Below are 27,164 nucleotides of genomic sequence, written 5' to 3' on the forward strand. Positions count from 1 at the left end.
ATCAAATGTAACAAATAACTACATTTTTAATAATGAAATGTACAGATCATACATTTGTGACATCAATATTTAAAAAACAAATAATTTACAGTTTTTTATAATCGCTAACATCCTTTAGTCCAATCTGCAGTCACATTTTCAAAACTCTAAACACAATTAGCACAACATCCGTCATGTTGTTTTCACAGAATATTCAGTCAATTAACACGTTTCTAAAATGCTTACATTTTCTTTACATACAAGCTTACCCAATACCAAAATGATGGATCTTTCTTGTCTTATTTACAAATGCTTGCACACAGCATGCCAGAAATGAAGACCTAATGTTGAAACCTTAAATATAGTATAACGCCTCTACTTCTGCAACAGCAGCTCAAAAGCTATATTGAAACAGCTGTTAAGCATTTTTGAATGAACAGATCATTGAAACATTGAGAAATAGCTGATTTACTGTAAGTTGTGTAAAATAGACCAACCACAGCTGATTCCAATCTCAATCGGAGACCCAGCCAGGTGTTGAAGTTATTTCATTTACATGGACATACACAGTAAAAAGGGGACTCTTTGGATTGATTTTGTTCAATGTGGATACAGAACAACACAGAGGAGCAGAGAGAGAAAAAATAATGTCTGGACAAGGGAGAGGAATAGTTGGACCAGGGAGAGGAGTAGTTGGACCAGACAGAGGAGTAGTTGGACCAGGCAGAGGAGTAGCTGGACCAGGCAGAGGAGTAGTTGGACCAGGGAGAGGAGTAGCTGGACCAGGCAGATGAGTAGTTGGACCAGGAAGAGGAGTAGTTGGACCAGGAAGAGGAGTAGTTGAACCAGGCAGAGGAGTAGTTGGACTAGCCACAGGAGTAGTTGGACCAAGGAGAGGAGTAGCTGGACCAAAGAGAGGAGTAAATGGACCAGGCAGAGGAGTAGTTGGACCAGGACAAGGGAGAAGGAGAGGTAGGGGGAGAGGAGTAAGAATGCATGGTGGTGTTCAAAGGAGAGTAAGAGCTGTTGTCACCGATGAAATAAGAGCCTCCATCATAGACCATGTGATAAACCGTGGTCTATCACTGAGAGAGACTGGTGAAAGAGTCCAGCCTAATACCATGGTCTATCACTGAGAGAAACTGGTGAAAGAGTCCAGCCTAATACCATGGTCTATCACTGAGAGAGACTGGTGAAAGAGTCCAGCCTAATACCATGGTCTATCACTGAGAACAGCTGGTGAAAGAGTCCAGCCTAATCACAGACGGTCAATCGTGGCTTCCATTATCCGGAATTTTCAACAAACCAACAGGTAAGTAACACATTTCACAAGGGCTTCTTCTATCATTGATGTTGCTATGTCCCACAGTAACTGTAGGCCACCTGTCCCAACGCAAATACATATGTTCTATTTTGTTCCTCTAAAGGATGCAACTTCTTCCTCCCTCTGGGGGAAGAGGAAAGCTCCTCAGTGAAGACCAAGAGCATGCCGTTGTAGGATTTTTTCATTGCTGACATTGCAATAAAACTAAGAGAAATTCAGACCAGAACTGTAGAGGACAACCTGGTATTTCACAATGTGGAAAGCATCAGCGTGACTACCATTGCTCTGACAAAAGGAACAGTTGTACACAGTTCCTTTTGAAAGGAACAGTGAGCGGGTCAGGGAACTCCAGCACCAATATGTCCAGGTATGGTGTCTATCCAATATGTCTAGTTCTATAGTGAGTTTTACACTATGCTACTCTACATATTAACATGGGTTACAGTACATACAGTAGGACACTATGCTACTCTACATGTTAACATGGGTTACAGTACATTCAGTAGGACACTATGCTACTCTACATGTAAACATGGGTTACAGTACATACAGTGGGACACTATGCTACTCTACATGTAAACATGGGTTACAGTACATACAGTAGGACACTATGCTACTCTACATGTTAACATGGGTTACAGTACATACAGCAGGACACTATGCTACTCTACATGTTAACATGGGTTACAGTACATACAGCAGGACATACTGAAAAGCATTTACACATACTGTGTTTGATTTCTTTCAGAGAGTCATGGAGTTGGAGGATAATCAGAACCCACATGAAATAATTGATGAAGCCGAGGCAGGGTTTAAAGTGGGAAAAAAAAGGGCGGGGAAGAAACGTCATCGAGAAAAGGGCCACCGTTGATGTGTCGAGTGTCAATGGATGTGTACTGGAGGCGAAGTCAGGTGCAGGAGAGCAGAGTGAAGTGAACAGGCGCACACTTTATTCCGGTAAAATATCAAAAGCACAAACAACGTGCCCAAAACACGGAACATAGACAAATGTCTGGCGCGTAACAAAAATACCAATAGACCAAATACACGTAACACAAACAATCTTACACAAAGACATGATGGGGAACAGAGGAATAAATACATGTAGATTGATTGGGGAATGAAAACCAGGTGTGCAGGGAACAAGACAAAACAAATGTACACATGAAAAATGGAGCGGCTATGGCTAGAAAGCCGGTGACATTGACCGCCGAATGCCACCCGAACAAGGAGAGGAGCCGACTTCGGCGGAAGTCATGACATCAAGTCAGAGAGGAGCAAATATCACAATGTGTACTGCAATCTGGAGTGCTGGTTTGGTCCTGCAGAAATGCCAGATTGGTCCCTACAACACTGAGCACCTTCTTTAGTTTTTAGATGACCTCCACCAACAACTGGTGCCAGAAGCAGAAAGGGAACAGGTGGGAGGAAACATGAAGACATTTGTGATTGCATGGGACAATGAAGCATTCCACCATTCACATGTAATCACAAACTGGTTTGCAGCCCATCTAAGAATGGTTTCCCTTTTCCTCCCCCCTACTCGCCTTTCCTCAACCCCATTGAGGATTTTTTTTCTGCCTGGAGGTGGAAAGTGTATGAACATCAACCACATGACCAAATGTCCCTCCTGGATGCAATGGATGCCGGCTGCAGAGACATCTCAGCTGAAGACTGCCAGGGGTGGATAAGGCATGCCAAGCGTTTCTATCCAAGGTGCATAGCGAGAGACGACATAAAATGTGATGGGGACGAGAACATGTGGCCAAATGCTGAAGATCGCATAGATTAGAACAGGACTATGCATTTTTGCATTTTTTCCCTTCTGTGCCTTTTTTACCGTAAATGTGTTTTATTTTTACACAATTGGAACCAAAGGCCATGTATGTTGGATTTTATGTTGATCACTGGCAGCAATTTCATGTTGCTAATAAATATTTTACTGCAGCAATTCTGTCACTTACTACTTTTTTCAACTGTACATTCTGTACATTCTATAAAGTAAAGATGACTTCCTCACTGATAGATAGTATGTTGCCAAAAATGCACACATTCGACACTCAACCAAAAAATGTAGAGTGGTTTACAGTTATAGGAAACTGAATTATAAAAAACTATGGATTTCATATTGTCTATTGTATGCAGGTAGAACAGAAACATGAAAAGCATTGCAGTTTTTGTAATGCCATCAACTGTTAGTATTTTGAAAGTCATTGTGCTGTGATTGACTATGTTCCTCTTAGATAGTAAGCATGTGCTGGAGTTTTGACAGAATGATTAGATATTGAGTCGGGTTTACTGTGTTTTGATAGAGTTAGAGTATGTAAGGAACGTTTTTTTGTATTTTGAAATGTAGAGTTGGTATTAATGAACAAAATGTGGTTTTGAGCAGAAAATTAACTATTTGCCTAATTGTGTGATGTGGGTGTGTTGCTGTGTTAAGAGTTTAGAAAAAGTATCTAATATGAGATCTGTATGTAAAACATTTACATTTTAGTCATTTATCAGATGCTATTATCTAGAGTGACTTACAGTAAGTGCATTCATTTTAAGATAGCTTGGTAAGACAACCACATATCGCAGTCAAATATAAACGACACGAACTTTCCATTCCAGCTAAACAATGGATATATAGCATGCACATTTAAAATCTATGAATGAAAAAGCTGTAGTATTTTAGACACACATGAAGGTACCCATAAGCCATCATTTTTGATGAAAAAACCCAAATGTGAAAAATCGGTGGTTATACCATTTTGGAAATACACTCTTCATATTTAATTCACTCAAGTCAAGTCCTGTCATTTCATTATCATCATCATCATCATCATCATCATCATCATCACGATTCATCACCATTATAATTTTTGTTATGAGAATTTGTCACCTTTATCCTTATCATCATCACCAACAACACTGTTATCAATATGAAGGGCTTTTGGTCCAGTGAATGTTAACATTACACATTCAGTTCCCATCATTCCCTCAGTGAATGTTAACATATCACATTCAGTTCCCATCATTCCCTCAGTGAATGTTAACATTACACATTCAGTTCCCATCATTCCCTCAGTGAATGTTAACATATCACATTCAGTTCCCATCATTCCCTCAGTGAATGTTAACTTATCCCATTCAGTTCCCATTAATTCCCTCAGTGGATGTTAACTTATCCCATTCAGTTCTATTCATTCCCTCAGTGGATGTTAACTTATCCCATTAAGTTCCCATTCATTCCCTTAGTGGATGTTAACTTATCCCATTAAGTTCCCATTCATTCCCTCAGTGAATGTTAACTTATCCCATTCAGTTCCCATCATTCCCTCAGTGGATGACAAACTCCCTCCTCCTCCACTACACGCCTGTCCTTGTTATCGTCAGCTGAAGCATTACACATTCCATAGTGTGTTACATCTGGAGGTGTGTGAGTGCGCCCCACTTATGTGTGTGAGCGCCACGTATGTGTGTTTGCGTGCCACGTGTGCCTGCATGCATCTGTGTGTATGTGTGCGTGCATGCAGGTGTATGTGTGCGTGCATGTGTGTGTATGTGTGAGTGCCGGCGTGTATGTGTGTGTGCAGGCGTGTATGTGTGCATGTGTGCTTGAATGCGTGCTCAGTGCATTCCTTTTAAAAAGTGTTAAGAGCTGTAACTGCCTGGTTTAGATCATTACGGGAAGCGTGTCTGGGCACTGGCATATCAGCACCACCATATCCCCTCTGTCTTTACCATAGAGATCTAACGGCAATTTTTATTATTTAAACACATACACACACACTGTTTGAAATCAATGACGCTACCAAAACAATCAGACTAATCTCAATCCTAACAGCACCTAGAGATCTAATACCTCTTAAAACAAACCTTCACTCTGTTTCTACCACACAGATCTCTAATGCTAGCAAAACAAACAGACTGGATCTACCAGAGAAATCTAAAACCAGAAAAATAAACCGAATCTATTGGTCTCTACCGAGACATCTAATACTGTAGTAGATGTAATGCTACTAAAAACCCACAGATGCTGAAATAACAAATCACAGAGCCCCCCTCCTGAAACACTGGCAGTCACTTAAATCTTGACATATAACTCCAGAGAAGTTACGTCTGAGGAGACAGGTAGGGGGAGGTGATGGTCATGGTAGCCAGGAGTATTCTCCTCTCTTCTGGGCAAGAAAAAATGGCAGCTCCAATTTGGGAAAGGGAGGAATACAAATAGAGAGTCTCATTTGATCATATAAACCACCCGTGTCCTGGACTGCTCTGCATGACGCTACGAAGCTTTAGGGGGTTTCCTAACACACTCCAGACTCTGTCTCATCGTCCACAAGGACATCCAGTTGTGCTCTAGGGCCCAAGGCATGCAACCCACCACAGCCCACAGGAAGTGACCCTCGCTGGGGCTGTAGCTCCTGGCTCTGGTCCTTCACCCCCAGACCTGGGCTCCAGAGCTGTAGACATGATCGAAGGCAGACCTGACAGGTTTGATTAGAGGGAAAATATGTGAATGTGTGTGTGTGTGTGTGTGTGTGTGTGTGTGTGTGTGTGTGTGTGTGTGTGTGTGTGTGTGTGTGTGTGTGTGTGTGTGTGTGTGTGTGTGTGTGTGCGTGCATGCGTGCGTGACCCATGTGTTCAGTCATTATTAAACTTCACCCTCCTAATCAAACTCACGGTCTAGTGACACACTGTTTCCTCTTTTAGATACATAAATAGGATAAATAAAACTTAGAGATAAAGGCAGAAGGAAGAAGTCCCCCCCTAGAAACTGATCTAGGGCCCGTTTTAAATTATTCTCCCAATGGTTCAAGTTAGGATTTGAGGATTGTAAGCTGATCCTAGATCGGTGCCTAAGGGCAACCGCTACCCAAGGTCAGATAAAGACAACAGTTCCGTTTCCTGTCTGATTAAATGACTTCCTCCCCTCGAGACAGCTGATAGGCTGGGCTGTGAGGATCAAATATCCCATTCAGCAATCACAACATCTTTCCCAGGCATTACATCCGAGTTCTTACCAATGCTCTTCTGGGAGAAGCTTTGGGATGTGACTAGTGTTCTTCCTGATTAGTATCTTCAAGTTCATATGATACAACAACATTTGAACCATGTACGAGACAGTGTTGGATTTGGGGCAGCTTTTAGGAATCTACATGACAGGGTAATTGCTCAGCTTTAAAACACATGCATGCAAACACACCCACACACAGATGGACAAAGCACTTTAGGGTGTGCAATTTGTTATGCTGATGCTAAACAGCCAGTGAACAAAATTTATATTCATCACAGGCGCTCTACTTTTACGTAATGTTGATTAAAGTGCTTGAAGGTATGCTATAACACTGAGTGCAGATTTCAGATATAAAGTGGTTACATTTTTCACATTTTACAAGCCTTCGATCATGTGGGCGCCACTGTATCCTACTGGTTGTGTAACTTTAAATGCTTGTTCTGTGGGCCTACAGGCTTTAGAGCTGTGTCAGTGGGCCTATAGATCTGTAATAGTCTCTCTCTCCCCATCTTTCTCTCTCTCTCTCTCTCTCTCTCACTCTTTCTCTCTCTCTCTCTCTCTCTCCCATCTCTCTTTCTCCCTTTCTCCACTTTCTCTCTCTTCTTCTCTCTCCCTGTGCAGAGTTATGGGATCTGAACAGGACGTGGGTGTTTCAGGGACCAGGTCCCTCCCTGCAGCCCCAGACCATGCTGTTGGACGAGGCCCATGAAAGGCTGTATGTAGGGGCTAAAAACATCCTGTACTCCCTCAGCCTGGAGAGAGTTAACCACCAACACAGAGAGGTACTGTAGGCCTGTCTGTCTGTCAGTCTGTCTGTTCGTGTGTGGAGGGGATTTGAACTCTTACCCCTCCAGGTCATTAGGTTACCTAAACAGAGTGTATGTGTTTGTGCATCTTCATTATATTACCAAGTCTTTCCATAAAGAGCACACAGTTGGACACAGAGAGGAAAGAGATACTGCCATATGCCAGGTCTGCCCCTTAACCTCTGATAGGCTAGGTGGAATTGTCTCCGTATTACTAGTACTTTTCCAGCCCTATATACGTGTAATAATGGCTGTCAAATCCGACTGTTTCCTTGAGGTGGTTGAAGTAACAGTTGAGTGTGTTATAATGAGGTGTTATTAACTTTAATTCTGTTTACTTAAGTAGTCCCGTGTAGCTCAGTTGGTAGAGCGTGGTGTTTGCAACGCCAGGGTTGTGGGTTCGAGTCCCACGGGGGACCAGTACGGAGAAAAAAATTAATGATATGTATGCGTTCCCTACTGTAAGTCGCTCTGGATAAGAGCGTCGACTAAAATGTTAGACAATGACATAAAGGGCAGGATAACTTACTACGGAGAATATCTGTAATGTAGAGAAAATAATGTGATTATTATTGTCCATTTCCTTCTAAGTCATTATTATTAGGTAATGGAGATTATTATTATTGTAAAAAAAATGTATATTGTATCACTGATGAGATAGTATCTTTAATGATGATAGAGAGGGACATACATGACACAACATGTTATGATGCACACCAGTCAAACAGACATACTGTACATTGTGCATGTGTGAGTGTGTGTGCATGTGGATATGCATGTGTTGGTGTGTTATGTATTGTCATTTCTCCCCAGATCGACTGGGCCAGCTCTGTGTCACAGGTAGAAGATTGTCTGATGAAAGGCAGAGAGAAGGTAACATCATCTGATCATTCTACGTTTGTAGCACTCCGTAATTTTTTCAAAAATGTAATGTGTCATAGTTTACCCTTGAAATACATACCTAACCACTCTCCCTTCCTCCATCCTTCTTGTCCCTCCCTCCCTCCCTCCCTCCCCTATACCTTCCTCCATCCCTCTGCCCTCCCTCCCTCCCTCCCTCCCCTATACCTTCCTCCATCCCTCCCTCCCTCCCTCCCTCCCTCCCCTATACCTTCCTCCATCCCTCCCCTCCCTCCCTCCCCCTCCACCCTCCCTCCCCTATACCTCCCTCCTCCCTCCCTCCCTCCTCCATCCCTGCTCCTCTACCTTCCTCCATCCCTCTGCCCTCTCTCTCTCCTCCTCCCTCCCTCCCTCCCTCCCTCTCTCCTCCCTCCCTCCCTCCCTCCCTCCCCTGCTCCCTCCCTCCCTCCCTCCCTCCCCTCCCTCCCTCCCTCCCCTATACCTTCCTCCATCCCTCCCTCCCTCCCTGCTCCCCCTATACCTTCCTCCATCCCTCTGCCCTCCCTCCCTCCCTCCCTCCCTCCCTCCCTCCCTCTGCTCCCCTCTACCTTCCTCCATCCCTCCCTCCCTCCCTCCCTCCCTCCCTCCCTCCCTCCCTCCCTCCCTCCCTCCCTCTACCTTCCTCCCTCCCTCCCTCCCTCCCTCCCCTATACCTTCCTCCATCCCTCTGCCCTCCCTCCCTCCCTCCTCCCCTCCCTCCCTCCCTCCCTCCCTGCTCCCCTCTACCTTCCTCCATCCCTCTGCCCTCCCTCTCTCCCTCCCTCCCCTATACCTTCCTCCATCCCTGCCCTCCCTGCTCCCCTATACCTTCCTCCATCCCTCCCTCCCTCCCTCCCCTCCCCTATACCTTCCTCCATCCCTCCCTCCCTCCCTCCCTCCCTCCCTCCCTGCTCCCCTCTACCTTCCTCCATCCCTCTGCCCTCTCTCTCTCTCTCCCTCCCTCCCTCCCTCCCTCCCTGCTCCCCCTCTAACTTCCTCCATCCTTCTGCCCTCTCTCTCTCCCTACAGCCAGAGTGTGCTAACTACATCAAGGTGCTACAGCGGTATAACACCACCCACCTGTTGGCCTGCGGAACAGGAGCATTTAACCCTCACTGTGCCAAAATCAGGGTGGGACACACAGGACAGGTGAGCAGGGTTGGGAGGGTTGTTTGTTGACTTGGAGATACTAATGGGGCTGATATACACTCAATGGTCAGTTTATTAGGTACACCCATCTAGTACCAGGTGCGACCCCCCTTTGCCTACAGAACAGCCTGAATTCTTCAGGGCATGGAAAAGTTGCTCAATTGCTATTATTAAGGGACCTAACGTGTGCGAAGAAAACATTCTTGCACACGCAAAATTCTGACTAAAATCAAATCAATTGTATTTGTCACATGCTTCGTAAACAACAGGTGTAGACTAACAGTGAAATGCTTACTTATGAGCCCTTCCCAACAATGCAGAGATAAAGAAAAATAGAACAACAGAAAAATAATAATACAAAGAACAATACAAAATGAGTAACGATAACTTGGCTACAGACACGGGGCACCAGTACCAAGTCGATGTGCAGGGGTACGTGGTAATTGGGGTAGATATGTACATATACGTAGGGATAAAGTGACTAGGCAACAGGAATGATAATAAAAGTAACAGCAGTGTATGTGATGAGTGCAAAAAGGGTCACTGCAGATAGTCCGGGTAGCTATTGGTTAACCCTTTACCTAATTATAATGAACAAAAATATAAACGCAACATGCAACCGTTTCAAAGATTCTACTGAGTAACAGTTCATATAAGCAAATTAGTCAATTTAAATGAATTTATTAGGCCCTAATCTATGGATTTCACATGACTGGGAATACAGAAATGCATCTGTTGGTCACAGACACCTTAAAAAAATTGTGTTCGGTGTCCATAGCTTATGCCTGCCCATACCATAACTCCACCCCCACCATGTGGCACTCTGTTCACAATGTAGACATCAGCAAACCGCTCGCCCACATGACGCCATACAATTGGTCTGCGGTTGTGAGGAAGGTTGGATGTACTGCCAAATTCTCTTAAACTCCGTTGTAGACGGCTTATGGTAGAGAAAACTTCAGACATCTGTGGCATTGTGTTGTGTCACAAAACTTCACATTTTAGAGTGGCCTTTTATTGTCCCCAGCACAAGGTGCATCTGTGTAATGATCATGCTGTTTAATAATTTTCTTGATATGCCACATCTGTCAGGTGGATGGATTATCTTGGCAAAGAAAAAATGCTCACTAAATGGGATGTAAACAAATTTGTACACAACATTTGAGAGAAATAAGCTTTTTGTGCTTATGGAAAATGTCTGAGATCTTTCATTTCAGCTCATGAAACATGGCTTGGGGTATAAGGAGGGTAGAAGCTGTTCAGTGTCCTATTGGTTCCAGACTTGGTGCATCGGTACCGCTTGCCGTACGGTAGCAGAGGGAACAGTCAATGACTTGGGTGGTTGAAGTCTTTGAAAGAGGTCCTGGATGGCAGGAAGGTCCTGGATGGCAGGAAGCTAGGCCCAGTGATGTGCTGGGCTGTACTCACTACCCTCTGTAGCGCCTTGAGGTCTGATGCTAAACAGTTGCCATACCAAGCGATGATGCAGCCAGTCAAGATGCTCTCAATGGTGCAGCTCTAGAACTTTTTGAGAATCTGAGGGCCCTTTTCAGCATTCTGAGGGGGTAGAGGCATTGTCATGCCCTCTTCATGACTGTGTTGATGTGTGTGGACCATGATAATTCCTTAGTGATGTGGGAACCAAAGAACTTGAAGCTTTCGACCTGCTCCACTACAGCTCCATCAATGTGGATGGGGGCATGCTCCGCTCTTCATTTCCTGTAGTCCACGATCAGCTCTTTTGTCTTGCTGAAGTTGAAGTAGAAGTTGATGTCCTGGCATCACACTGCAAAATCTCTGACCTCCTCCTTGCAGGCTGTCTCATCGTCGTCAGTGATCAGACCTATCACCGTCGTGTCATCTGCAAACTTAATGATGGTGTTGGAGTAGTGCGTGGTCATGCAGCTGTGGGTGAACAAGGAGTACAGGAAGGGACTAAGTGCACACCACTTAGGGGCCCCCGTGTTGAGGGTCAGCATGGCAGATGTGTTGTTGCGTACCCTCGCCACCTGGGGCGGCCCATCAGGAAGTCCAGGATCCATTTGCAGAGGGAGGTGTTTAATCCCATGGTCTTTAGTTTAGTGATGAGCTTGGAGGGCACGATGGTGTTGAATGCTGAGCTGTAGTCAATGAACAGCATTCTCACATAGGTGTTCCTTTTGTCCAGGTGTGAAAGAGCAGTGTGGAGTGCAATAAAGATTGCGTAATCTGAGGATCCATTGGGGAGGTATGCGAAAAAAAATCACAATATGTAATTATGATTTTTCAGGGGGGTGCTACAGCACCCTGAGCACCCCTAGTTCCTGCGGCTATGGATAGGAGTGGAACCCGGTGTGGTCGTCTGCTGAAATAGCCCATCCGTGACAAGGACCAATGAGTTGTGAGTTCCAAGATGCCGTTCTGCACACCATTGTTGTACTTTTTGCCATTCTCCTTTGACATCTCATCAACAAGCTGTTTTTGCCCCCAGGACTGCCAATGACTGGATGTTTTTTGCTTAGGTCACTCGTTTTGCCCATTCCAATGTTCGAGCGAACAGTAACTGGATGCCTGTCTGCCTGCTTTACATAGCAAGCCATGGCCACGTGACTTACTGTCTGTAGGAACAAACCATTTTTGTGAACGGGGTGGTGAACCTAATAAATGTATGAACACATTTAGAAGGACATGCTGCTGGTTTGGCTCAGTCTCGTCATCAGTCTTTCCTAAATGATCTGTAAATACCGCAACACATCCACTGGACAATGTGTGTCTCCTGAGAGAGAGAGAAGGGGAGTTTGTTTATTCACCTGACAGTGAAACACAGAAATACACAAGGAGTGACATAAATTATGAGTTTTTTTCAAAAATGCTATATATCCATTTTCAGAAATGTTGGTAAATAAGCTTTTATTGTTTAACGAATTTATGAAAGAGATTGTTCAATGTATTTATTCAATACTATATATCTGTCTCAATTTCAGAAGAATTTGTAGTAATTCTAGGTTTTAAACAGTCAAATGTAACAAATAACAAAAATATTAATAAAGAACTGCACAAATAATACATTTGTTTTGTCAATACAGTAATATGAGAAACAGTCATATGAGATACAGTAATATGAGATACAGTAATATGAGATACAGTAATATGAGAAACAGTAATATGAGATACAGTAATATGAGAAACAGTAATATGAGATACAGTAATATGAGATACAGTAATATGAGAAACAGTAATATGAGATACAGTAATATGAGAAACAGTAATATGAGATACAGTAATATGAGAAACAGTAATATGAGATACAGTAATATGAGAAACAGTAATATGAGAAACAGTAATATGAGATACAGTAATATGGAATCTGTAGGTAAAACATTGACATTTTACATTTTATTCATCTATGGTAGCCTACTGGCAGTTAGTTTATGTGTCTTCTGAAAAACAGAGAGAGAGAGAGAGAGGTAGAGAAATAGGGAAAGAGGGAGTTTGTACTTAAAGTTAGTTTGTGTGTCCTCTGAGAGAGAGGGATTGTGTTTGTTTGGACTGTGTGCATGAGAGAGAGAGAGAGAGAGAGAGAGAGAGAGAGAGAGAGAGAGAGAGAGAGAGAGAGAGAGAGAGAGAGAGAGAGAGAGAAATAGATAGAGCGAGAGGTAGAGAAAGAGGGAGTTGGTACTTAAGGTTAGTTTGTGTGTCCTCTGAGAGAGAGGGAGTGTGTTTGTTTGGGCTGTGAGTTAGTTTAGTTTATATAATCCAATGTCAGTCTGAGTGGACTTGTGACAACAGCACCATCAGGAAAAATAAAGAATCTTCCTCTGGCACCAGGCACGCTATGGCTAAGGTCAAGCTCAGGGATGTCGCTTGTGTGTGCATGTGTGTGTGTTCTCACTGCTACTTTTTGGTCCCCAGGTCAGGCAGTTTGAGCTGGAGGAGCAGAGTGTAGAGAGCGGCAGAGGGAGATGTCCCTACGACCACAACAGCCCCGTTACATCCACCCTGGACAGTAAGAATACCTAACACATAATGCAACGCATTTTCACCTCTGTTCTTTCACTTTCTACCTTATTTTGTGTTTCATGATACAGTATGTTCTTCTCCTAGTTGTCTCTGTCTCAGTCAGGCATGCTAACCCTAACCCTTTTCAAAATTCGTACTCTAGTCTAGTAGAATTGCTGTTACTGAGAAAATTGCACAGTGCTCAGAGGCAGGTTTAGTTTTAGCACAATGCTGCCACCATGTGGAAATAAAGTATAGATTGTGATAAAAAAAATTTTTATTTTTTTTATTTCACCTTTAATTTAACCAGGTTGGCAAGTTGAGGTCAACTATACCTCCCCTATACCTTCCTCCATCCCTCGGTCCTCCCTCCCTCCCTCCCCTATACCTTCCTCCATCCCTCGTCCTCCCTCCCTCCCTCCCTCCCTCCCTCGGTCCTCCCTCCCCCCTCCCCTATACCTTCCTCCATCCCTCGGTCCTCCCTCCCCTCCCTATACCTTCCTCCATCCCTCGGTCCTCCCTCCTCCCTCCCTCCCTCCCTCCCTCCCTCCTCCCTCCCCCCTCCCTGCTCCCCTCTACCTTCCTCCATCCCTCGGTCCTCCCTCCCTCCCTCCCTCCCTGGTGGCGAAGTAAATACAATATAGCAATTAAAACAATGGAATGGTAGACTTGACAGTAGATGAGTGTGCAAAGTAGAAATACTGGGGTGCAAAGGAGCAAAATAAATAAATACAGTAGGGGAAGAGGTAGTTGTTTGGGCTGTTTATAGATGGGCTATGTACAGGTGCAGTGATCTGTGAGCTGCTCTGACAGCTGGTGCTTAAAGCTAGTGAGGGAGATAAGTGTTTCCAGTTTCAGAGATGTTTGTAGTTCGTTCCAGTCATTGGCAGCAGAGAACTGGAAGGAGAGGCGGCCAAAGGAGGAATTGGCTTTGGGGGGTGACAAGTGAGATATACCTGCTGGAACGTGTGCTACGGGTGGGTGCAGCTATGGTGACCAGCGAGCTGAGATAAGGCGGGACTTTACCTAGCAGGGTCTTGTAGATGACCTGGAGCCAGTGGGTTTGGCGACGAGTATGAAGCGAGGGCCAGCCAACGAGAGCGTACAGGTCGCTTTGGTGGGTAGTATATGGGGCTTTGGTGACAAAACGGATGGCACTGTGATAGACTGCATCCAATTTGTTGAGTAGGGTGTTGGAGGCTATTTTGTAAACCGCATAAATAACCAAACATAGTTTCCCAAAATTACCAACATTTGCAATTGATTGTAATTTTGTTCTTCATTGTGTGTTTGTGTGAAAAATCAGGAGTGTAAAACTTTGCTCTGGTGAAACATCTGGTTTATAATGCTTCTCTGTGTGTTTGTTAGGAGGAGAGCTGTATATTGGCCTGTACACAGACTACTGGGAGAATGACGCAGCTCTGTGTCGACTGAACAACCAGAGCTACACACGCACTGAGAGAGACGACAGACAACAGCTCAACGGTCAGTGGCTGGGCATTTACGGTGTCTCATTATTACTCTCTGTTTGATCGGCAATCTTAAAAAAAAAAAAAAAAAGTGCTACCGAAGTGGTTCTTTCTGGAATCTAAAAGGGTTCTGTAGCTGTTCCCAAAGGAGAATTGTTTGAATAACCCTTTTTGGTTCCAGGTAGAACCTTTCGGTTTCTGATATAACCCTATTGGGTTCCATGTAGAACCCTTTCCACAGTGGGTTCTACATGAAACCCAAAAGAGTTTTACCTGGAACCAAAAATAGCTCTCTTATGTGGACAGCCAAATAACCTTTTTGGAACCCTTTTTGTATGCATCTCCCACTCTATTTTTCTGCCCCTATAAAGATTGATAGCTGCTTCGATTCTTATCCATCTCTACATGACTTCACATATCACACCTTTTTTTCTAAAACAGATCGGACAAGTCAGAGACAAAGTAGGCTTAATGCAAATTATGATCAATACTCAAGTTGAAAACAAGGTGGGCTATAACACAGTACATCCCTGCTATGTACCATTTTGAGTTATATGGTTTAAATATTTCCTTTCCTGGAGCTCTAGGCTACATCTAGATACTTACCACTGAAGGGTCTGTTTTTACCAGAGAATTTCAAGGAAACACACACAGCTAAAATATTCCATGTGCTAATTTATTCTATTTCACAGACTATAAAACAAACAATTCATGGTTTTTCAGCTGTAAAATCAAAGTCCTTTTTAAAATGAAGCAACAAAAATGGCAAATGAAAGAAAATACTGTAGAAAATGAAAATGCAATTGAACATCATATTTAGAAATAGAGTGTTATGCAGTATTGGATTTATATTCCTAAATCATATAAAACAATGATTAATACAATGAGGAAAGTTACATATAATCAGATACTAGACAGCAGTTTTGATAATCTAATGATGCAATGAAAGCCTCCGATGTAGATAATAATATGTTAAAATTACTTTAATTAAATTGTATTGATTTAGTTATTCATCAGGTTTCCAGATTGTTTCATATACCACCAGGACAACATCAAATGTAAAAAAAAATATTATAATAATTTGACTAGTACACTGTGATTATGGTCAATGAATTTTCAAAGAACATATTCATGTGAAGAGAGTAACTGTAACCGTCCCTTTTTCTGTAGCAAACTTTCATATGTCTCGATAGTGAATTACATGACCTTTTTTGGCTCCATCTGATCCCACAACTTCAACGTATACAGCCTCACCACAATCGTTAGCAACATGGGTTATTTGTACTGTAGGAGTGGATACTATATAGATACATGTATTAGGAAATAGAATGACCATGACAAATTACTTTACACAAAATAGCTGAGTTATTAACCATGTTGGCTCCAGCAGCACCTGCAGTCATCAATATGTATGAATGCCTTTCCAATTGTTTTATTTAACTAGGCAAGTCAGTTTGAACACATTCTTACTTACAATGACAGCCTAGGAACAGTGGGTTAACTGCCTTGCTCAGGGGCAGAATGACAGGTTTTTACCTTGTCAGTGCTGGGATTTGATCTAGCAACCTTTCAATTATTGGCCCAACACTCTAACACCTAGGCTACCTGCCACCCCAATGTGGAAACAAATGAAAAATAAACCATGAACTTTTAGGCCTGAAACATGTTTAACTTCCGAATAACTACATACTACATACCGAAGAGGTCCAGTATGTAGCTTTGTGGCGACACAACCAAATTCACATAGAAATGTGATTGATATATCTTTCATTCTCATTGAAAGCAAGTGTGATAAGTGATAGATCCGTTCTACGTGTGCTATTTCTATGCTTCTCCCGGTCCTTAAATTGAGCTTTTACTTATTTTTGCTCTTTTGTTCACCAGCTTCAAACAGCTGAAAATAAGACATTTTGGATAATTGAAAATATTTTCCCATCAGTTTAGATTGTACAATGATTCTCTACACTTCTAAACTGAAATTAGGTGAACATTTTCGAATTTGTGCAACCAGGTAATGTCCGAGCGAATTCTACATATCATATTCCTACCTTTAACATTTCAGTCTGGGGGTTCATCAAAAACACAGTAAAGTCATAGCTTACCTTATTTCACAAATAACAATTGTGTGAGCAGAATTCTCTCTTAATTAACAGCAGAAATGATGGTGTAGTCCCTATTGAATCTCTGTGGCATGGGGAATTTCCTATTTGCTTACTTTTAACACTGTTTTAATTTTCCCAAATGGATACACTGAATACTTAAACATGTATTTCATTTTTTTTAACAATATTATTTCATTTTTTTTAACAATACAGAACTTACACATACAAACGACAATGTAACACAAACATAAACGACATCACACCTTCCCAGACCCACCTGCTCACACCGCCATCTCCAGCGCCCGCACCACTCTCTTCCACATGGCCTCAAACTGCACCATTTTGTTTCTCTCCGTTGCCCACTCACTTTCAACATTTAGATAATAAAGAATTTGACCTTTACATTGTCTTAACAACGGAGGATTAAACATGTATTTACAATAATAATACCAACAGTACCTTTTTCACAAACTATACAGTATACTCTGAGTGTTCCAAACTTTAGGATCAACTTCCTAATATTGAGTTCACCCTCTGAATGGCACACTTACCTGGCTGGAATGGAGTGTAATGGCTGGAACGTGTTTGATACCATTCCATTTTCTGTTATGAGCTGTCCTCCCCTCAGCAGCCTCCACTGACACATACACAATCCATGTCTCGTTTGGCTCAAGGCTTCAATATCCGTCTTTAACCTGTCTCCTCCCCTTCATCTACACTGCATTCACCTGGATAAACCTGGTCAGTCTATGTCATGGAAAGAGCAGGTGTTCTTGATGTTTTGTACTCTCAGTGTATATGCTTTCTAGCCTAAATAAAGTTGAATAAAAGTAGATTGCGTGACATTTCCAGGACAGCACAGTGAACTTTGTATCGGAAAGGTTAATTACATTACATGGTCACTGTCAACTTCTCTTTCTGAAACTGTCATCTTTCCTCCAGAGCCTAAGTTTATTGGGTCGGTGGTGATTCCTGATAACAATGACAGGGATGATGACAAGGTCTACTTCTTCTTCACGGAGAGAGGGACGGACGCAGAGGGGGTTAACAAGGCTGTTTACACCAGGGTGGGACGGGTCTGTGCGGTGAGAACGGAACTAACGCTATGCTTTATCCTGCATGCCAGAATATCCCCATATACAGAGCCTTCAGAAAGGATTCATACCCCTTCACTCATTCCACATTTTGTTGTGCTACAGCCTGAATTAAACATGTATTTTAAAAAATCATACACAATACCATACACAATACTGCATAATGAAAAGTGAAAACCTGTTTTTAGAAATGCTTGCAAATTTATAGAAAATGAAATACATAAGTATTTACACCCATGAGGATTTGATCTTGCAACCGTTTGGTTACTAGTCCAACACTCTAACCACTTGGCTACGCTGCCGCCATAGATTTTAAAGCAGATTTAAGTCAAAACTGTACCTCAGCCACTCACAAACATTTCATGTCTTCTTTGGAAGTAACTACAGCGTAGATTTGGCCTTATGATTTAGGTTATTGTCCTGCTGAAAGGTGAATTCATCTCCCAGTGTCTGGTGGAAAGCAGACTGAACCAGGTTTTCCTCTAGGATTTTGCCTGTGAAAAGCTCCGTTCCGTTTCTTTTTTATCCTGAAAAACTCTCCAGTCCTTAATGATTACAAGCATACCGATAACACGATGCTATGCTTGAAAATATGGAGAGTGGTACTCAGTAATATGTTGTATTGGATTTGTTCCAAACATACTGTGCCTTCGAAAAGTATTCAGACCCATTGACATTTTCCACATTTTGTTATTCTAAAATTGATTAATAACACAAAATACACCATAATGACAGAGAAAACCCAATTTTTTGACATTTTTGCTAACTTATAAAAAATAAAAATAAAATGAATTATCACATTTACATACTATGTACTTTGTTGAAGAACCTTTGGCAGCGATTACAGCCTCAAGTCTTCTTGGGTATGACGCTACAAGCTTGGCACAACTGTAATTTGAGAGTTTCTTCCATTCTTCTATGCAGATCCTCTCAAGCTCTGTCAGGTTAGATGGGGAGACTTAACCCAAAGCCACTCCTGCATTGTCTTGGCTGTTTGAACTTGCCCTGCTGCTGAAAAACATCCCCACAGCATGATGCTGCCACCACCATCCTTCACCTTAGGGATGGTGCCAGGTGTCCTCCAGATGTGACGCTTGGCATTCAGTCCAATCTTGGTTTCATCAGACCAGAAAATCTTGTTTCTCATGGTCTGAGAGTCTTTAGGTGCCTTTTGTCAAACTCCTAGCGGGCTGTCATGTACCTTTTACTGAGGAGTGACTTCCGTCTGGTCACTCCGTAAAGGCCTGATTGGTGGAGTGGTGCAGAGATGGTTATCCTACTGGAAGGTTCTCCCATCTCCACAGAGGAACTCTGGAGCTCTGTCAGAGTGAACATCGGATTCTTGGTTATCTCCCTGACCAAGGCCCTTCTCCCCCGATTGCTCAGTTTGGCCAGGCAACCAGCTCTAGGAAGAATCTTGGGGGTTCCAAACTTCTTCCATTTAAGAATGATGAAGGCCACTGTGTTCTTGGGGACATTCAATGCTTCAGAAATGTTTTGGTACCCTTCCCCAGATCTGTGCCTCGACACAATCCTCTCTCTGAGCTCTACGGACAATTCCTTTGACCTCATTGCTTGGTTTTTGTTCTGACATGCACTGACAACTGTAGATCCTTATATAGACAGGTGTGTGCCTTTCCAAATCATGTCCAATCAAGGTGGACTCCAATCAAGTTGTAGAAACATCTCAAGGATGATTAATGGAAACAGGATGCACCTGAGCTCAATTTCGAGTCACACAGCAAACGGTCTGAAAACTTATGCAAATAAGGTATTACTGTTTTTATTTTTAAGACATTTGCATAAAATTCTAAAAACCTGTTTTCACTTTGTCATTATGGGGTATTGTGTGTATATATTTTTGTGTGTGTAGATGTTGTGTGTAGATTTTTTATTTAATCAATTTTAGAATAAGGCTGTAAAGTGACAATATGTGGAAAAAGTCAAGGGGTCTGAATACTTTCCGAAGGCAATGTGACCCTTTGTAGTATTACTTTAGTGCCGTGTTGCAAACAATATTTTATTTCTGTAGAGGCTTCCCTTTTTCACTCTGTCAATTAGGTTAGTATTGTGGAGTAACTACAATGTTGTTGATCCATCCTCAGTTCTCCTATTGCAGCCATTAAACTGTAACTGTTTTAAAGACACCATTGGCCTCATGGTGAAATCCCTGAGCGGTTTCCTTCCTCTTCATTTAATGAGTTAGGAAGGACGCCTGTATCTTTGTAGTGACTGGGTGTATTGATACACCGTCCAAAGTGTAATTAATAACTTCACCATGCTCAAAGGGATATATATATATTTTTTCATCTACCAATAGGTGCCCTTCCAGACGAGGCATTGGAAAACCTCTCTGGTCTGTGTGGTTGAATCTGTGTTTGAAATTCACTGCTCGACTGAGGGAACTTAGAGATATTTGTATGTGTGGAGTCACGTTAAGTACAAACCATGCAAGTTATTATGTGACTTGTTAAGCAAATGTGTACTGCTAAACTTATTTAGGCTTGCCATAACAAAGGGGTTGAATACTTATTGATTCAAGACATTTCAGTAAATTTTTTTTCATTTTTAAAAACATAATTCCACTTTGACATTATGCGATATTGTGTGTAGACCAGTGACAAAAAAATCTAAATTTGATCAATTTTACATTCAGGCTGTTTTAGCAAATGTGGAAAAAGTCAAGGGGTGTGAGTACTTTCTGGAGGTACTGTATACTGTCATCAACTCCCTCCCATTCTAACCTATTCCCTTCCCTCTCCCTTTCTCCATCCTCTCCCTTCAGAATGATCAGGGAGGTCAGAGGATGTTGGTGAATCGTTGGAGCTCCTTCCTAAAGACTCGTCTCATCTGCTCTGTGGCTGGACCCAACGGCATCGACACACACTTTGACGAGCTAGGTACAGATGTGTGTGTGTGTGTGTGTGTGTGTGTGTGTGTGTGTGTGTGTGTGTGTGTGTGTGTGTGTGTGTGTGTGTGTGTGTGTGTGTGTGTGTGTGTGTGTGTGTGCGAAGGCAGGGGATACAGCTATAGTACTTCTACTTGATGGAACCCTAAAATTCTCTCTCCCTTCCTCCCCCTTTGACTTGGGTCAAACGCTTCCCACAATAAGTTGGGTGAATTTTGGCCCATTCCTCCTGACAGAGCTGGTGTAACTGCGTCAGGTTTGTAGGCCTCCTTGCTCGCGCACGCTTTTTCGGTTCTGCCCACACATTTTCTATAGGATTGAGGTCAGGGTGATGGCCACTCCAATACCTTGACTTTGTTGTCCTTAAACCATTTTGGTCTCCTACCTGTCGTGACTTTGTATTAGTTAATGTGACGACTGTTGCTCATCGAATGATTAACTGTTTATAATTGCGTGATTAAATGAATCAAGCAATGAATCAAGCAATTATTAACTCATTAACCTGGGGCACCATGGGAAAATTAGTTTTATTGAGTTTCTATTTCCCAAATTAACTCAAAGAATACCAGAATATCAATTTTACAACAGTCGCTAAATGAATCAATCTCCTCTTGTCTCATTTCTGAACGTCGCATAATCCGGGAATCTGCACGAACCCGGGCTACACCAATGAGTTTACCACACCAATCTTAGTTGATTATTTATTTACTTGCAAGCTAAAATAATGATAAAAGATACACATACACAAAACACAGTCTAGGCTATTGATTAGGACTTAGTATAACAGGCCAACACACTATGGCACGTGTTACCCAAAATTGGGATTTAAAAGAGAGAGAAACAAAGAAAGTACACGGAGAAATATACATTTGGGTTCATTTATCAGCTATGCTTATTTAAACCTAGCCTTGCCCCGAACTGCCGCTCTTATGGGTCAGGAATATAATGATGTAATTACGTGTTGGAGGTCTCAGAGGGGCGTCCCGCATGGCTCGTTTAGGCTTCTCAATGATGCACTGCTCCGACGCATCTCTCTGGTTGTCCTCACGATGTCAGTGTCCCTTTTGGCTTAGTGGTCTGATTCCTCGTCCTTGCTCTGATAGGGGTCTTCTGAGGACAGACAGCTCTGTAGCTCAGAGCTCACAGCGTAGGAATGAGACAGTGTAGATACCACGATTCAATGAAGAGGGGAGGCTAGGTGGTTCGGCTTGAATTCACCCACTTAGACACAGCTACTCATCCGTAGCTTGGGTAGAAAAAGATTTCTTTGTCTTCAAACTTTGTGTTGCGTTTTGGGGTTCGTTGACCATTCAGACCATGGCTGCAGCCTGGGGTCACTTTAGTCTGATATGTTAATTCTTCAGTCCCATGTCTTATACCTTCTGGTCAGAAGTGGGCGTAAGCGCCTTTAGGGCAATTCTGTGAGCGTACCAAGTTAAGAGCAAGGCCTAGATTTTACTCAAATCCAATTTTAGACACTAACTTCACATTTCATCCTTACCAAAACATTCTCTTTGATTTGGATACTTTCCACACAACGTACAATGTATAAACATCAGGCATATACTTGGAAAACTCTTAAAGGTACAATGTTTTCGTAATAACGTCATCTCTTAACCTTTAATAACAAGACAAAAATTACATACATTTTCATATTCCATCTCGTCATGACCACCATTGTGGCTGACGGAAACCATTGTTCCAAAGTCCCTTTATTGCATGTTTAATGTTCTGAGGCCAGTTCTCCATAGTGAGGACAAAGGAATTTTTCTGTGTCCTAAGATTTATCATGGGCGTGAGGGTTCACAAAACCCCCACATCCTCATACACCTAGATCTCTCCTCCTCTGTTGGGGGTTGAGAGATAATCTGTAGGTTTGTGGTCTCCTGTAACCTGACCTGATCAGGACAGTCATGACATACCTTACCAAGGCCCTTCTCCCCCCGATTGCTCAGTTTGGCCAAGCGGCCAGCTCTAGGAAGAGTCTTGGTGGTTCCAAACTTCTACAATTTAGGAATGATGGAGGCCACTGTTCTTGGGGACCTTCAATTTTGTAGACATTTTTTGATAGCCTTCCCCAGATCTGTGGCTCAACACAATCCGGTCTCGGAACTCTACGAACAATTCCTTTGTCCGTAATGGCTTGGTTTTTGCGCTGACATGCACTGTTAACTTTGGGACCTTATATAGACAGTTGTGTGCCTTTCCAAATCATGTCCAATAAATTGAATTTACCACAGGTAGACCCCAATCAAGTTGTAGAAACATCTCAAGGATGATCAACGGAAACAGGATGCACCTGAGCTCAATTTCAAGTCTCATAGCAAAGGGTCTGAATACTTATGTAAGTAAGGTATTTCTGTAGCGTCATACCCAAGAAGACTTGAGGCTGTAATCCCTGCCAAAAGTGCTTCAACACCTTTGTGTTGGATATGTTAGTAGTGGCAAGAGATGTCTGTGTCTTTCTCATCTGAGATTAAATTGGCCTCATCTCTCTTCTTAGATAGCGGGGAGGTGGCTGGTATGACTGTTTCTCGGCTGGTATGATTGTGGAACTCTGCCTAACGTGGCATCCTTCAGGTCCTTGGCAAATATTCTGAATCCCTCATGGACCAGGTGTACATGGTCGTACAAGTTCTTACATGTCAGGTTGGGGTGGTGAGAGATGCTGACATTTGTTAGTGAGGCACAGTCCATGGTGATTCTTTGGTTGACATTATGGATCATTTGCCAGGAGAGATCTTTCCTTGGTAGAAGGGTGGATATAATCATGTTTGTCCTTGGGAACAGGGTGTGTGCTTTCTCTGCCACTCTTTCTCCTTTTGTGCGCAGGTCATTTGTCCCAGTATGTAATGTAAGGTTGTCAAGACTTTCCAGCTTGGCTTGATAGAGCAGTTATTGTGCACTGTCAGTAGTGGGACACCATAATTTAGCTGTCTGGTGTCTTGGGAATAGTCTCTTATCTTCCAGATACTTTCCATTAGAGTCTATCAGAACTGCAGTTTTGGGCGGTCTCCTGGGTTGAACCGGATCCTGTCCCTTGTCCTCTGGAGGTGTGTTCAGCTGAACGTGGTCAGACTGCTGGGAGGTTGGCAGGTCAGGGTAGGTAAAGTTTTTGGGGTGCACACGGCTGCTACAGGTAAGGGAGGGAGTGATGTACTGTAGGCCTCCTATTTTTTAACTCCAAGTTTTGGGTGTTGCAGGCATTGTTAGTGGAGACATGTCCGTTTTTAGTACATCATCCACTAAAGGATACATCCTGTCAAACTCTTCTTCAAACAGCTCTAGACTGGCATCTGAGCCTTGGATCATTACTGTTCCATTATTATATATATTAATATGAATTCAATTTTGGGGTTGTGTCCACATACAACTGTCTCATGGTCTTGTTTCCAGACATGTGAAGATGTTTGTTTGCTTTGCTGAGGGCTGCATGCCAAGCATTTGGACGTTCAGTGAAAAATAGAAGATCCACATGGATTTCTTTGTCTTTTTGTTGCATAAAGTCTGCTCTAGGGTCTCTGGGTTTTTTAAACTTTTGCTTTATATTTTTCTTCCCTGCTTCACTGGCAATACCTTCTGCATATTTGATAGCAAGGTTGCTGAGCTTGGGGCTTGTAAATGTATCCATCTTAGTTGTTTACAGCTGGATACAGTAGATGTTACAGCTGGTTTGCACTTGGCTAGTTGTACCTAGGAGTTTTAGAACATAAACAAAGCCTACCTTTCTTGTTTTCTGTCTGAATTCTTTTCTCTTGCTTGTGTAAGTTTAGTTACTTGTTTTACCGTCCTTTGTCCTGTCCTTTGTCATTTTTTTATTGTCAATTTTTTCATTTATTAGTTAGGTTTATTAGCTAACAGCAGGTAGCCAGTAGCTATAAACTCTCTTACAGTAGCAACTCCATAGCAACGTTTATACAGTGGGTGGGTCTAATCCTGAATACTGATTTGCCAAAACCGCATTTCAGCAGGTGTTTATTCCACAAGTTACCACCGGCTAAATCTATGACGTTAAAATGCCTATTTACTCTGTTCCATCTGACTGCACAATCCACTGTCTCATCAGCCCAGCCAGGCAATTTATTAACTTGATCTCCACTATAAAAAGCATCTAGAAATGATCTCACATTACTTTTAGACTAACATTTAGTTTTCAATGGAGGAGATTTGCGTAAACCTTGCTGTCTTTCTCTCCAACATTTGCAACATTGTTTCAATATTAAAATTAGATCTTCAGCTGTCCCATAGTAATGAACATGTCAGGAGTCAGGATGAGACAGAAAAGCAGGAAGCGTTTCTCAGCCAGTTGAAATAATGAATCAGCAGGCATACTTTTTAGGCATATATACAAAGAAATGTAAATTGAAAAAATGTGAAACGAAACAAATTGCAGCTAGTTTGCAGTCTTTCCAGCTTCAGTTTGAAGTGATTGTGTTAGCTGTGATGTTTGCTGGCTCCTCTGAACAACAGTGTCCTGACGAGTGAAAACATTTACTATGTCAGGCGAAATCACGCCTCATTAGCTTATTGTTATGCATGTATTCCAAATAAATAAATGTGTTATTAAATGTCACATTTCAGAGGATGTATTTGTGTTGAAGAACAAGGATGAGAAGAATCCAGAGATTTTTGGCCTCTTCAGCACTACAAGGTCAGCTGAGTCATGTTTTTAATGTTCATACCATTTACTGGTATATTGAAATGAATATATCAAAATACATTTCTCTCCCCTCCATAGTGCTGTGTTCCAGGGCTATGCGGTGTGTGTGTACCACATGGATGATGTGCGAGCAGCGTTCAATGGCCAGTTTGCCCACCGGGAGAGACCAGAGCACCACTGGACCCCCCTACGAAGGCCGGGTCCCCTACCCACGCCCGGATCTGTGAGTCCTGTTCCACCAGCCACCCCCACAGCTACAACATCTACTGACTTATCAATATACCTGATTGCCTCTCCAAACCTGATGAATAAGGGTCCAAGCACTGCATGGTGGAATTTGCTTAAGAGATGCACCTCCATTACAGCAAACTCCATATATCCAAACCATACCATTTCAACAATATTTTTGAACAAGGTGATATTTAAGCAGCAGAATTGTACATTCCCAGCACTCCCCTGTCGTTGGCAGCTGCCCTTTGCAGATACATAGTGTTACAAGTTGTTGTAGAACCTTTCCTGTGAATGTCAGAGCAACTGTAGCTATCTCTGCAGGTAACATCGGGGAAGAGGACAATCTAGGCCTGAGTCCAATACAGGCATGCTATATTATATTTTTTATACAGTAACACACAGCTTTAGAAGCAATCATTGCACTGGCATAACGCAATTTCTCTGGACACCCACAACACATGATGTCGCAGGGCGTCCATTTAGACTGTTGGCTGGTGGCAACAATGTAATCACTGGTTCAGTAATTAAAGTTGGAAATTCAAACATTGCAGATTGTAAAAAGAATGTTAGAGACAATAGCATACTAATCAGCAACCAACGTATTTCTTAAAAATATACCACACTCCTGTATAGCCTACCTGAATCTGCATGACATGAGCCGTCCTCACGCTCTCTCCCAGCTTGGATAGAAAATGGTGTAAACCCTTTCTGCAGACGGTTCTACATGGAACCCAAGAGGGTTCTACCTGGAATCAAAAAGGGTTCTCCTATGGGGACAGCTGAATTACCTTTTTGGAACCCTTTTCTAAGATTGTATTATTAATGCTAATCTCTTTTTTATATGTAGAGGCCTATAGGAGCTGCAATATGTGACTGCATTGCCTTGTTTTCACAGCTGCCTGTAGGTCCAGGTTGCCGGCCCAACAGTTTTCTATATTGAGTATTGACAACCCAAACGGTCTTTCCTGAGACATTGTGCATTATATGCCCATTGTGCTTCACATAATTTAAACGTATCTTGAATGATGCATGCCAAGATATACCAGAGATAAGGGACTGTTGATTTTGCAACCACACAACTCAAAGGCCAGTTCACCAGTATGAACAAAATCGCAAACCGCTTTTTTTGTTTGAGCCAAGAACAGTTGGTCGCTAAAGATGATCATCTGTTTGCATCTGCCAAGTTATTGGCTGTCCAGTATCCAGACGACCTGTCCCAGACCTACCTGGACACTTAATCTCTTTCTGTCACGTGTTGCGGCCGGCAACAAAGGAGAATGCGAGAAGCTCAGTTAAAGATGTTGCAGAACTGCTGTATTTGAAGCACCACCCGCTTCTGCACAATTTCCCCGATGTTGCTACGGCAATCAAGCTGTTTTTAACCATCCCTGACGCACTTTTGAACACCCGAGTTAGCTCCACTCATTGCACTGGCGCCCTGACCACGGCATTTGTTCACCGATATCCCCTTATACTTTCAATAGGTTCAATTATTTATTTTTCAAGCCCTGAGGCACTTTCATCAGTCACATTCTTGAAGCACAAGAAACAAATACTTAGCATCCTAGTACATATGGAAA

At 42.6% G+C, this 27,164-nt stretch overlaps 1 protein-coding gene across 1 annotated transcript in view; it reads left to right on the top strand.

Annotated features, from left to right (window-relative positions):
• The window catches only part of LOC123724463 (semaphorin-3E-like), a 47,749-nt gene that overhangs the window by 13,527 nt on the left and 7,058 nt on the right, over positions 1-27,164 (top strand). The window contains exons 2-10 of the mRNA XM_045688234.1: positions 6,930-7,090; positions 7,928-7,987; positions 9,023-9,142; positions 13,034-13,127; positions 14,489-14,605; positions 17,634-17,776; positions 20,571-20,685; positions 25,275-25,344; positions 25,432-25,576. Coding sequence (XP_045544190.1) covers positions 6,930-7,090; positions 7,928-7,987; positions 9,023-9,142; positions 13,034-13,127; positions 14,489-14,605; positions 17,634-17,776; positions 20,571-20,685; positions 25,275-25,344; positions 25,432-25,576 — 1,025 coding nt within the window. The remainder of the gene's footprint in view (positions 1-6,929; positions 7,091-7,927; positions 7,988-9,022; positions 9,143-13,033; positions 13,128-14,488; positions 14,606-17,633; positions 17,777-20,570; positions 20,686-25,274; positions 25,345-25,431; positions 25,577-27,164) is intronic.

Source organism: Salmo salar, chromosome ssa10, assembly GCF_905237065.1.
Source record: "Salmo salar chromosome ssa10, Ssal_v3.1, whole genome shotgun sequence".
Classification (NCBI taxonomy): domain Eukaryota; kingdom Metazoa; phylum Chordata; class Actinopteri; order Salmoniformes; family Salmonidae; genus Salmo; species Salmo salar.